This window comes from Archocentrus centrarchus, chromosome 3, assembly GCF_007364275.1.
Source record: "Archocentrus centrarchus isolate MPI-CPG fArcCen1 chromosome 3, fArcCen1, whole genome shotgun sequence".
In the NCBI taxonomy this organism is placed as follows: Eukaryota; Metazoa; Chordata; class Actinopteri; order Cichliformes; family Cichlidae; genus Archocentrus; species Archocentrus centrarchus.
This window is the reverse complement of record NC_044348.1, coordinates 11,667,566-11,681,232: the sequence shown is the minus strand read 5'-3', so window position 1 is coordinate 11,681,232 and position 13,667 is coordinate 11,667,566. Positions and strand designations below refer to the sequence as shown.

Below are 13,667 nucleotides of genomic sequence, written 5' to 3'. Positions count from 1 at the left end.
CTCACTCGAACGTAGCCCATCCATCATCTTTCTGTCATGTGATCAGATTTTTTCTTTTTTCTTTTATTTTCTTTTTTTTTATTGCTTCAAAATTTCTTTCCTTACTGCACCAAACCAAAATGGACTAGAGCTTCTTTAGACCCAAGTCTGATAGTGATCATTAAAATAGTTTTTCTTCTTAATAAGCTGTAAAACAAAAGTCGTGGCATTCTCTTACTGATGACCTTGGAACTCTCTCTCCATTCTAGGTGACGCGGCCACTGAGCTACACAAAGCGGCAGTTTGACGTCGAAGAAGAGGATGTTGACAAACTGGCGCTGAGGTGAGTCAGCAGCTGTCTTATCTGTGCCTGGATCAGCGCTAAACTTGGCGTCGCTTCAAGCCTCTCTGGTGTTTCATCGGCTCCGTGTTCTTTGCGTTCAGGGTGGACTTGTGGAACGCCAGCAACCTGAAGTTTGGGGATGAGTTTCCTGGAGGGGTGCGTGTTCCCCTACGGGTCCTTGGTCAGGCTGGAGTCCACGATGCATGGTGAGAGAAACATGGCACATATTTCACTCTCGACCCAGTCCTCACGTTGGATCTGTCTCATGTTTTTTTCCACTGATCAAGTTCTGCACTGCGCTGCTTTCTAACATTATGTCCCAGCAGTTTTCTGGGATTCACTTGTGGTTTGAAAAAATAAAATTGTGAGGACTTTGACATCAGAAAAATGTTAAAATAATTGCCAAATGAGGAAAATAAGCCCAATATTCAGTCTGTTTTAGCTGATTTGGTCTCCTCCAAACCCCTGATTTGGCTGCTAAATCCTCTGTGTTTACCAGCTAGTCTCTTAACTGTGCCGTATGTTTGCTTTTTGATGCTGGGCTTTGAGTCTGTAGACAGTTTTTTGAGGGTAGAAAAGAAGGACAGGTCTGGTAAGTGAAGCCGGTGTGCACCTGCAGTGGCGACTTCTGTGGTTCACTTAATACCTCAGTAAAAACTTTCCTAGTGAGTTTCAATTTCTCCTGGAGTCTTATTAATACATGTTCACATCATGTTCACTTAATAATTAGTGTCAGATTTAGAGTGAATTAAGTAAAGCAGGGTATGCTTGGAGTCAGTGGCTGACGTATCCGGTCTTTGAGGTTTTATCGCTAAACATGAGCTGGATGAAGGTGGCGAACCAAAATATACAGTTGTGGGCCATAATAATGCTAGGATATGCTACACAGAGCTTTGGGAAACACAGAAATCATGAGATATTTCTCTGTGGACAGCAGCACCATGTGTGTCATTTAATTGCTAATATTATGAAACTATACTTTTTCCTGTCCAGGTACTTTCTGCAGCCCAGGGAGAACGGAGGGAAGTCCGTGAAGGTCGAAGAGCTCGGCTCTCTGCGTCTGAACATCGTTTACACCGAGGACCACGTCTTCCCCTCCGAACACTACACTCCCCTCAGAGATCTGCTGCTGCACTCTGCTAATGTCGAGGTGTGCATACGCGAAGGTGCCTCGGCTCCACTTGTTTGGCCACCGGGTGGTTACTTGTGCCGTTAACTGCTGTTTCTCTTTGCCCCCCCCCCCCCCCCCCCCCCCCCTCTGTGTTCAGCCTGTTTCAGCATCCACAGCTCACATTCTTGGGGAGGTGTGTCGAGAGAAGCAAGAAGCGGCCATTCCTCTCGTGCGTCTCTTTCTTCATTACGGCAAAATAGTGCCTTTCATCAGCGCCATTGCTCATGCTGAAATTAACCGCACACAGTGAGTGACTCATTACAACTTTTACACCAAAAATATATATCACATAATTTTCTTTCTTTTTTTTCTTCAGGTTGTTTATTGAATGACTTGTAGGAGTCACGTTGTTTTATTTCTGACAAGTTTTATTGTTTTGATTTCTATTTTTTCTGTTACTCCACAGCCAAACTCTTTTGTTCTTTTCACAGGGATCCAAACACCATTTTCAGGGGAAACTCGCTGACTTCTAAGTGCATCGATGAAACCATGAAGCTGGCAGGGATGCACTATCTGCAAGTCACACTCAAACCAATTATAGATGAGGTGTGGTACTTCGATCCCAACGTGTCTTATTTCCCTAGTTATATATTAAATATCTGTTAGGAAATAATACTCACATGCTTTTGTAAATCACCACAGATCTGCACTGAACACAAGCCCTGTGAAATCGACCCCGTTAAGCTCAAAGAGTCAGAAAACCTGGAGACGAACAGGGTAAGAAGAAGAAGTCGATGAAGAGCATTAGTTTCTCTTAGTGTGTTTGTGTGCTGTTTGTCTTTTCTGACACCTCTGACCTGCCCCCCCCACCCCCCACCTCAGGAAAACCTTCGTCAGTATGTAGACCGCATCTTCAACGTGATCACAACCTCCGGTGTTCGCTGTCCCACCGTCATGTGTGACATCTTCTTCTCTCTGAGAGAGTCTGCTGCCACCCGTTTCCAAGGTAACTCAAACTGAATGACACAGAGGGGGTGAAAAAAAGCTGCTAATATGAAACAGGAAATAAAGGACATTAAAGGGAGGACGTGCGAGATGTCCAAGGACACTTTTCTATTCACTCAGAAACAGAAAGGCTTTTTCTGCTCTGCTAACCACTTAAACCACCTCTACACCCCTTCATGTAATCCACAGTGCATTATGAAGTGTGTGTCTTATACTGTGCTGCCTCCTGTCGACCATCACGTGGCACTGCATTCAGGACTAACAGGCAGTTTACATGATAGAGAAACATTAGTGTACTTTGTGTGTTTAACCTGCATTAAAGAGATTCAATCCTGTTTTTGTGAACAGACATGGACTTTCTGAATAGGTCTAACCAAAAGAGAAAAAGCTAACGGGGTTAAGCAAATATTGTCTGTTACTGTGTTTACTGCTCTGTAGTTGACCAAGACGTCCGATATACAGCAGTGAGCAGTTTCATCTTCCTGCGTTTCTTCGCTCCAGCCATCCTCTCTCCAAACTTGTTCCATCTGCGACCGCACCACCCGGTGAGTTTGATGTTTAAAACAACGTAAACCAAGTTTTTCTGTGGTCTAATGAGGTCTGGGTTGCAAACTGATTTAGTTTTGTTCATAAAATGTTTTTGTTCTGTAGTAATACGCCTCTTTGATTTATTTTCCTTTATTCCACGTTTGTTTGTTTTTTTGTTTGGTTGGTTTTTTGCCCTCAGGATCCCGCCACTTCGAGAACCCTCACCCTCATATCCAAGACGATCCAGACCCTGGGGAGTCTTGCCAAATCGAAATCTGTGAGTTTCTCAGCTCAGCTTGTTTTTGTTCCTGCCGCTAAACTGGGCTTCCTTTGTATTTCAGTTTAAACATACAAATATGCTGACCTCTGCCTCTTTACATACTTGTCTTTTTTTTTTTTTTTCTTTCAAGGCCAATTTCAAAGAGTCTTACATGGCTGCTTTTTACGACTACTTCAACGAGCAGAAATATGCAGACGCTGTGAAGAACGTGAGTGTTTGATGTTTGGTGTCTTCTGTTCTTGTATGCAGTGAATTTCTGCCAGTTTGCAAACACAAGATCAAATATTCTTTTTGCCTTGTGTTCTGTGTAGGATAAACACAGATGAACAGATAGTGAATGGAGTGAATAAAGGGATGTCAAAGCATAAATTTTACAGATGGGGGAGAAAAAAGTGATTTGGATGAGAGTGAGCATAACTTTTACCACAGCAATAAATATTTTGATTAATGGCATCCTACACTTAACCTCCACAGTTTCTGGACCTGATCTCCACGTCTGGCAAATGGGATCAAAAGAGCATTGAAACACCTATTATGCTCAAAGAGGGGTAAGTACCCAGCTTATTTTTTAAAAACTGTTTATGGTGGAGACTATAAACAGTACCTGACCTTAAAGATTCTTTATAGATAGATAAGTAGAAATATACTCACTGGCCTCTTTATTTGGTAGTTAGCCAGATCACATGGCAGCAAGTCAGTGCATTTATGCATGGAGACTTGGTCACAACAACCTGTTCAAACTGAACACCAGAATGGGGAAGAAAGGGGATTTAAGTGGTTTTGAATGCAGCGTGGTTGTTGGTGACGGGCTGGTCTGAGTATTTCAGAAACTGCTGATCCTCTGGGATTGTTCCCGCACATCTCTAGAGTTTACAGAGGATGGTCTATAAACAGAGAAAATTATCCAGTGAGCGGGTGAAAAAGCCTTGTTGATGCCAGAGGTAAATGACCAGACTGCTTTGAGTGGATAGAAAGGCAACAGTAACTCAAATAACCACTCGTTACAACCAAGGTATGTAGAAGAGCGACTCTGAAGGCACAGCACATCAAACCTTGAAGCAGATGGGCTACAGCAACAGAAGATCATACTGGATGCCACTTCTGTGAGCTAAGGACAGGAAACTGATGCTGCAATTCACACAGGCTCACTAAAATTGGACAACAGAAGAAAAACACTGCATAGTCTGTTGAAGCTCAGTTTCTGCTGCAACATTTGGATGACAGAGTAGGAATTTGGTGTAGACATCATGAATACATGGATCCATCCTGCCTTGAATCAACAGTTCGGGCTGGTGGTGGTGTAATGGTGTGGAGGATTTTTGCTTGGCGCCCTTTTGGCCCCTTAGAACCAATTGAGCACCATTTAAGGAGGAATGTTTCCAGCTTCTTGTTAAATCTATGCCATGAAGAATTAAAGCAGTCCTGAAAGCAAACCAGGGTCCAACCCAGTACTAGTAAGGTGTGCCAAAAAAAGTGGCCAGTCTTTTTTCTGTACTCCTGATAACACTGCTGCAATGTTTACTTAGGCATCTATTTCTTTTAGATGAGAGAGTCATAAATGAGAAGATGGCCCCACCTCGAATTTCTGTGTATCCAGGGTACTGCATTCCTTAGTTCAGTATTGGCTCTTTTATATGTGCAATAAAGGAAAAACAATACTCTGTTAACATGCATTGACCCTCCATTATCATATCAAGGGAATACGAAGCAGGAGAACACGCTTATCAAGGCTGGGGAAAATTAGCTGGGACCAAAGGAATTGCCCCAGTGAATATGAAGAGCAGTTGGTTAGCTTATACCACAATCGTGTTATATTCTTATGTTATATTCTTTTAACCAAGCAGCTTCTGATTTATGATTTAGACTCAGATATAACAGGACTTTGGTTAAAAAATAAAAATATATATATATATATATATATATATATATATATATATATGTACACACAGGCTATTTATCTGGTGTGACTGTGAGGTTAGCTCTAGGACTAATCACCTTGTCGCAGTCAAAGCAGGCACTATTACACTGAAGGTAAAGTGAAGAGTTGTCTGTTGGTGGTTTGGATATAAACACAGTGCGCTGATTGTTGCATAGATAGTTGGTAGGTTACTGTTACCATTGCACCTCCTGTTTCCTTCTCATTTGACTGTCAGCTAGAATTCCACAAACTGTCAGAGCAGTCCACTATGTTACAGCGATGCAGATTTAGCATTTGCATACATGACCCCCTAATACAAACATTTACACTAAAGCTCCATCTGGGGCCGTAAACAGATTCTTTTGTACCAACATGTTGGCTGTTGATGATAAATGAAGCAGTTTCCATTTGTCAGTAGTTGTGCCAGCACTTCACTCACCAGCATCCCCACCCTCTTTTGTTTTTGCAACTGCGCGTAGGAGTGTAAAACTCACTATAAAGAGGGTTGATGGGAAGGGGTCAAAAGGCACGAAGGGCAGGTAAGAGCTTCTCTATATAAAGGCTTTGCCCTTGTGAGCCCCTCACCCCCCCTCCTGTTTGTGCACTGTGTCCCCCACCTAAATCAAGCCGGGTATTTTTTTTTCCTCCCACAAACATCATGCGCTGTGGTAGATGCTGCTGCACTTTACTTTATATCTGGCCTGTATACAAGCAGCCTGTCATGTTATTCTGTCTGAATCTCTGCTCTGGATTTTGATCTTTCTGCATTTACATGGCAGTATACTGAAGAATACAGTGACTGTACTGGTATAAAGTAAAGTGTTCACCTTTAAGCCTGCTTACTTAGGTAGTGTAACCAGTGTTGATGGCCTTCGTTTTTCCTCCCCATGCCAGACTTTGCTTAGTGTGAAACAAGGGTACAAGTACCCCAACAGAGGGTTTTTCTTTTTCAACTAATCTTAACAAATAACCCCAAAACAAAAAGAAACCAAAAACAGACATTATAGTTTATTCTAACAATTTAGTGGTCCTGAAAATGTTTAAGGAGAAAAGTTAATAGCAAAATTAAAAGTAACTAAAGGTAATGGTCAAAAGTAGAAAATAGCTAGCTAAAATAATTGCAAACTGTAGACATTGTTATGGATAAAATGTTGAAACTTTGGATATGACTAAAGTATGGTTAAACAGTTGGCATTATTAGTTGAAAAATATAGATTTACAGTTACAATGGCTAGATACAACTAAGTAAGATTCTTAGTTAATATTACTGCAAGCAGTTACTGGCTAAACATGTACAACAGTTCAAATTGATCCCTAAATATAATGAATGTGTTAAAAGGAGTCATAGTTAAAATTATGACTGAATAGTTAGAAATTAATAAAAAAAATATAAGCTTGTTAGTTGAAATCATTAACTAAAAATATGGATTTTTAGTTAAAATAGTTTGATAATATTTAATTTTTGGATAACAGTATAAATAAAGAAGCATAGTTTGTGGCTAAACATGAAAAACAGTTAAAGGTTAAGGTATTAGCTCAAATTATGACTAAAAAGTTCCATCCATCCATTCGCTTCCGCACATCCTGAGAACACGCAAACTCCACACAGAGAGAGGGAGAGGCCTGGGCCAAGGTGGAATTGAACCCAGGCCTTCCAGATGGTGTTCTATCTGTGAGGCAGCAGTGCTAACCACTGCGCCACTGTGCTAAAAAGTTAAAACTCATTAACTAAAAATATATTTAGCAGTTCAAATGATTAGCTAAAAGGGTTGATTTTCAGGTAAAATAGCTGGATAAAAATTGTCAGCTAACGGTATGGCTAAACAAGCACAGTTCAGGTTAAACATGATAAAGAATTAAAACTGGTCCCTAAACATAATAACTGTTAAATGGGTTTGTAATTTAAAATATGACTAAAAAGTTTACAATTATTAACTAAAAATAGCAGCTAAAATTGTAAACTAAAATGTGGTTTTACAGTTAAAATAGTTTATAAAAGTTAACTGTTGGCTTACAGTATAGATAAGAAAGCACGCTTTCTGGCTAATCATGAAAACCGGTTAAAATTGGTAACTAAACATAGTGAATACGTGTTAAATGGGGTGTTAGCTCAAATTATGATTACAAAGTGAAAAATTAATAGCTAAAAATATAGTTAGCAGTTGAAAGCATTAGCTAAAAGGATTGATTTTCAGTTAAAATAGCACAATAATAGTTAGTTGTTAGGTAATGATACAGATAAACAAGCGCAGCTTCTGGTTCAACATGATAAAGAATTAAAACTGGTCCCTAAACATAGCGAATAGCTGTTAAATGGGGTGTTAGCAAAAGGTAGTGGAAGAATAGTAAGCCAATGGATAAATGGCTGAGACAGTTCGCTATAACTGCTAAATGGCGAGATGATTGAAATTGCTCAAAATAAATGGTAAACTGAGAGTAGTCGAGTCCGAGTTCAAATACATTTTTGTTGATGATGAAGGGGTTTTGACTCCATCTCCAGGCATCGACGGGTAAAAAAAAATTGGGACCACTGGTTTACTGTATGAACATTACCTGGATCACATATCTGCCCCCATCCTGTCCCTTTACGTCCCCACTCTAGACCGTGACTGTATCACTACTATACACAACACAGCTCGCAGCAGGTGTGAAACCAGCATGACTGATGCAGAGTGAACTCTGTGATAAAGAGTTCAGATTGTGCTGTAAGAAAGCGGTGATGCTTTGTATTTCACATGACCTTTGGCCCTGAAACGCAAAAACCAAGGCATTCTGCTGTTTACTATCCTTTAAAGGACCATACCAGTGGTTTTACATGTTTTATCAATGAATTGTGTGTGACTCACAGAAATTTCAAACCATTCACATAAAAAGCATTTTAATACAATGATTTCAAGCAACAGGTAACCACTGGTTTCTTTTATTTAGTGTGAATATTACCTTACAGACATTATAATACGTCCTTGAGGAGATCAAATCCAATTATATTGGTTATTTAATTTGTTAACAAAGACTGAAGAGAGTGACCCTGTCATCTGTTTGCTATGATAAAGCTGGACCTGGACCATTTTTTGTTTTAAAAATGTTTTTGGAAAACTGCAATTTTTTTAAATACTTTCAGAATATATTGGCTTGTTTCCTAAATTATTGCATTAAAAATGAGTGCTGTTCAGCAGCTGAATGTAATTAGTCAATTTTTCTCACATTTCAGCTCTCTGCATGTATATTTTCATAATGTAATGAAATAAAGAGAAATCAGTGGCTATGTGGAAGATTGGAAATAATTTACTAAAAAACAGTTTTAGTCAGTGATTTATCCACAATTTGTTGGTAGTGGGGTAAAATATGCAAAAACGCTGGTACCTTTGATCTGCTGACCCATCTACGTTTTCATTCATGGGCTCATGATCTGTGAGTGCTGTACTGAAGTTTGTTTGTTTTTTAACATGTACAGCAGCAGTTAATTCAAATAACTGCCAGCATGTAACTGGAATGATTAATGGAGGACTGCACATGCTCCCTTTATTCAGTTAAAATACTGTTTACAAATAGCTTTATGCAGTTTTGCACATTCAGGTAGTGCACTTGCTGGAGCGGAGAGATAAAAATACTGCGAAGCAGGAGCTCATCTCACTGAGTTTTACTAAAGTATTTCTCCTCCCCATTTCTGTACAGATTCATGATAAAGAGGGCCCAGGGGAGAAACCGGTTTGGAATAAAAAACTTCAAGAAGAGATGGTTTCGTCTCACCAACCATGAATTCACCTACCACAGAACGAAAGGTAAGCTCTCAGGATCTGCTTACAGTCGTCTTCTCACCTGATTGATTGTGAATCTAAGCTCCCTGCTCTGGGATTTGTGTCCGCTCACATAAAAAGGGACGTTTTACGCATCATTTGACTTCCTATGAGTGCACCCTGCTTCAACTGAGATATTATCAGGTGATAAAATGGTGTTAAAAATCTATAAAGACCTTAAAAATATAAAAGTAAAATGCAAAATTTTTACAAATGATGCAAGAGAATAATGCTGCAGAAAATTATTAATCTTGGCATTTAGCACACAGAGCAGTGAAATAAACATTTTAATTCAAGTTAATTATTTAATGCTTAGTGCGCTCTCAGTGCTGCTGTTTATTTCCGAAGTGATGGCTGCACATTAGAGCTCTGAAATTTTAAACATTAAAGGTCACTGCCCCACAGCGATGTGGAAATCGCTTCCGTTTGTCTGAGGATCAAAGTGAAATTAAGGTTATAGGTGTGATAAACAACCTGATCAATTTTCCAGTCTGTGTTCTAGTAGCTGTAATCCCAGCAGTGTAAAACAGGCTTAGCAGCAGATCAAAAAGAGGAAGAAAAACATTTTCCACACCACCAAGCAATGCACAGTTTGCACTGCCGTAACCTTACAGCTGGGCTTCATTCGTGATGTTACTAAGGTACGGCTTGACAGCTTGCACATATAAAACGTATCCTTCCAGCATCGCACTTAAAACACGCTGTAAATTTTTAAAAAATCAGTATAAACATGGCTCTTCCTGACAATTTTAAACTGAAACTCTGAACATAATCTGCTCCCGACCAGGTTATGTGTTCACCATAAGCTACCGTGGTGATTTAGCCAGAAAAAAGGGGCACCTTCGCGACACAGAAAGTGCTGACTTTAAGCTCCACGTAGCTCGTTGACCCATTAATCTCACTTCATAGTACGCCCCTCAGGTTCTAGTGTGTTCAAATATCCCTGAATTAGTCAGTATAATTTGTGTTGTTGATAGATGTAGTTTTCTAGCAACAACACAACGGAAGGTCATAAGATCGGCTGCTTGGTGCTGCAAAAAAAAAAAAAAAAGAAAAAAGCTGAGCACTATTTTCTATTATACAAAGCTGGCAGTTTTTCATGAATTGAGGTGGAATAAACCAGCTGTGCTTTTTAATGTATTGTTTCACATTAAATCTTCCACGTATATAGATCCTTCTGATTTTTGCACTGTTACATAATGAAGAAAGGTGAAATATTTTCCCACAAAGCAACCATAAATAGGTGAGAAGTTTATAGTTTAACAATGTTAAAATTCACCTAAACAATGTACAAGGGTGTAAAATGTGAAAAATTAAACATCATGGAGATGGATGGATGGATGGATGGATGGATGGATGGATGGATATCAAAATCCATAAAAAATAACATATTCTATCACTGAAGTGGACAGTTGCTGTAAAATTGTTCACCAGTGGTACTTTCAATGGAGACAATTTGCCAAAAAGCAAAAATACTTAAAGCACAAATGTAGTCTAGGTAATATTAATAAAAAACAGGACAGACCAGCCCAAATAATGGGGATATAGACTATCTTTCCCAATGAAAGACATAACAATCCACTTTTCTATTAGCTCCACAGTTTGTGTTTTCCATGTCTGATGTTGTTCCTGTTCCCTCCAGGTGAGGGAGCTCTCTGCAGCATTCCCATAGAGAACATTCTGGCTGTAGAGAGGCTGGAGGAGGAGTCTTTCAAAATGAAAAATGTAAGGTCCCCATTCTCCCCCCTCTGAGCCCCTATGAAATATTTGAGGTTTTGAGCATTTGTCTCCTACGAGTGTTTAGCTTCTTCCCTAACTTGCTCTGCCTCGCCCCCCCCAGATGTTCCAGGTCATACAGCCAGAGCGGGCACTCTACATCCAGGCCAACAACTGTGTCGAGGCACGCGACTGGATCGACATCCTGACCAAAGTCAGCCAATGCAACCGCAAACGCCTGAGCACCTACCATCCTTCAGCCTACCTCAACGGCCACTGGTTGTGCTGCAAGCTCTCAGCAGACACAGCTCCAGGGTGCACGCCCTGCACCGGGTATATAAAGTTGTTAACACCTATGCTGCGTCACATTCCTGTGCTTTGTTTCCATGCTCTCTTATTTCCTGCATGCACAATTTTTCAGTGGCCTCCCAGCAAACATCCAGCTGGACGTAGATGGAGACAGAGAAACTGAGAGGATTTATTCCCTGTTCAGCACATACATGACCAAACTGATCAAGATGCAAGGTCAGACACTGTTATCCTTTTTTTTTCCTCTTTGCAATTACCTCCTTCCCACATTTGTTTTCTCACATTTTGCTCTGCCTCTCCGCAGAGGCCTGTGGCAGTAAGTCGGTATATGACGGGCCCGAACAGGAGGAGTACTCCACCTTTGTCATAGATGACCCCCAGGAGACCTACAAAACCCTGAAGCAGATCATTTCAGCTGTGCAGATGCTGGAACAGCAGCACACCAAGTACAAACGGGACAAGTTCAAGAAGACGAAGATAGGCAGCCAGTACGTGCGCTGTTGTTTATTTATGCTTGTAGCTCAGATTATGATGTATGAATACTGCAGCCACATCGTTTGTGGGCCAGCCAGTGGTGCAGCTGTGCTGTTAAACACCAACACTGAGCCATCACTTTGAGTTTCTCTACAGTCTAGTCACATTGTTTGTTTGTTTTTTCCTTTTGTCCTCAGGGAGCATCCGATTGGAGACAAGAGTTTTCAGTGCTACATCCGCCAGCAGTCCGAGAGTTCCACCTACTCCATCTAGCCGCAGCCTTGGATCTGGTTTCTATGATGCTCAGAACCAGCATATTTTTCTCTACTGCAGAAAGATCCATCTGAACAAAGCTCTTTGTGTGGTATTGAGTTTTAAAAGCATTTTCCCCTTACAATAAGCAAAGCAAACTATGCCCCTGATCTGCCCGGTCTTGAAAAAATATACCACTTTTATGACTCATTGCCAAACTCGAGGAGCCGTGTATATGGACTTCCTGCAGTTTCTCAAAGTGCATCGCTCCAAATTCGGAGAAACAGACCTCAGATGTAGAAGAGAGAAAGGAAAAAAAAGAAAAGAGGAACAGTTGTGGAGGAAAGGAGGGATATGAGTGAAGAGATAATCACACCATTCACCTGTTTGCGTCTCCTTTCTGCGACGTGACGAGAGAACAAACGTTTTCACTGGACAGTTCTGACAGTGACCAACACGCACTTTAATCGCCTCCAAATCTTCGGACAAACAAGCCTCGCAGCACACTTTCAGAAAGTGACTGTTATCTCTTTGATTTGTGTGCGGTTATTTTAAAATGTTTATTTGAAATGTTTCGTTTCTTTTGGCGTCTGACAGACCAAACTCTAGACAAAAGGAAGGACTGTAACTTTTCCCCTCTGCAGGTGATGTTGTCCCTGTGTACCGTTCACTTTCTAGCTTTGCCCACAGCCTCCTCAGGATAGACGCTCGAGGAGACCCACAAAGGGATTGTTGGGACCAATCGCAGCCCAAGCGGCTTCATTTAAGCTATCAAAAGGCACTCCACGCACAATTTTAGCCTGCATTTTAAAACCCTGTTAACAGATGTTTCCACGTTTTGTTTTGAAGCTTTGTTCTGTTGTGGTTGGATATCGTGCCCCAGTGTAACCAGTAGCCAGGTTAAGTTAAAGGAATAGCATGGCATTTTTTTTCCTCCTACCTACACAGAGTATGCTGTTTAGTCTTGAATCCAGGAAACTTAATTATGTCATTCAAAGCTGATTTCTGTAGATGCAGAAAATGTGCACATGAAACAAGGATTTCTGTTTCAGGTACAGCCACACAGTCTAGTGGACCACATTATTATTGATACACACAGAAAGGGAGGCAGAATATTAGAAAACCCTGATTATAGTACAGCCCAATACAAATAGTGGCTTTAGTAATTATGGCAGAGCAGCTATACAGATTGCATAAGACTGCACAGTTTTCACCACTAACTAATTTCTGCACATACTGTTCATTTATGGTGGATAAATGTTATCAATGCTGGAAAAGCAGCTTTTAATGATAAGATGGAAGGATACTTTTCCTGGCACCCAGCAGTGAGCTGAGATCACGGTTCAGCATTAGCTCAAAGGCGCGTTGCACTCGGTGTTAGTAAAGCCAATCCACCCCTTCAGCTATCACAAAGCAGACCATTAACGAGGATTTTTTTTTTTTAGATACTCTTCTAATTAACATACTAACATTTTAACCCGTCTTAGTTTATAATTGTGAAATGGATAGTGTGTGACTGATTTTGTTGCCCCGGTGGCTGCTTAATAATGTGGTTCTTCTGTTCTGTGAATTAGTCCTCTTACCCCATGCCCCCCCTCCCTTGTAGTTTGAAACCTATTTATATGCATTCCACTGAAAAGCTACCTGCTGTGAAGCACCTCACACTCTATTGAAGGTACAGGATTTGTTGTCGCTAGCCAGCTGTGTTGTGTTGTCCCACACTTTCCAAAGGCAGCCGCTCTCTTTGACTTTTTTTTCCCTTCACAGTAGGAAGTGAAGTGTAGACAGCAGCCTCTGCAAGTGACTGCAAACCACGATTTTTGTGTTTTCCAAATCTAAGTATGTGCTTATGTCCTCATGGATGTTCCCCGTGATCACAGGATCCCAAACAGTGCCAGTCATCACTTTTCTAATATTTACTTTTTGAAAAACAAAAAAGTCCAAAAAATGTTTTT

The 13,667-nt window shown here is 40.6% G+C and overlaps 1 protein-coding gene across 1 annotated transcript in view; it reads left to right on the top strand.

Moving 5' to 3' along the window:
- Positions 1–13,667, top strand: part of rasa3 (RAS p21 protein activator 3) — a 42,936-nt gene extending 29,269 nt beyond the window's left edge. The window contains 17 exon segments of the mRNA XM_030724598.1: positions 249–322; positions 424–528; positions 1,316–1,472; positions 1,591–1,739; positions 1,925–2,039; positions 2,136–2,210; positions 2,316–2,439; positions 2,877–2,983; positions 3,166–3,243; positions 3,377–3,454; positions 3,721–3,794; positions 8,840–8,946; positions 10,604–10,686; positions 10,802–11,010; positions 11,099–11,202; positions 11,291–11,474; positions 11,658–13,667. Of these exon segments, the coding sequence (XP_030580458.1) occupies positions 249–322; positions 424–528; positions 1,316–1,472; positions 1,591–1,739; positions 1,925–2,039; positions 2,136–2,210; positions 2,316–2,439; positions 2,877–2,983; positions 3,166–3,243; positions 3,377–3,454; positions 3,721–3,794; positions 8,840–8,946; positions 10,604–10,686; positions 10,802–11,010; positions 11,099–11,202; positions 11,291–11,474; positions 11,658–11,733 (1,899 nt within the window). The 3' untranslated portion in view covers positions 11,734–13,667.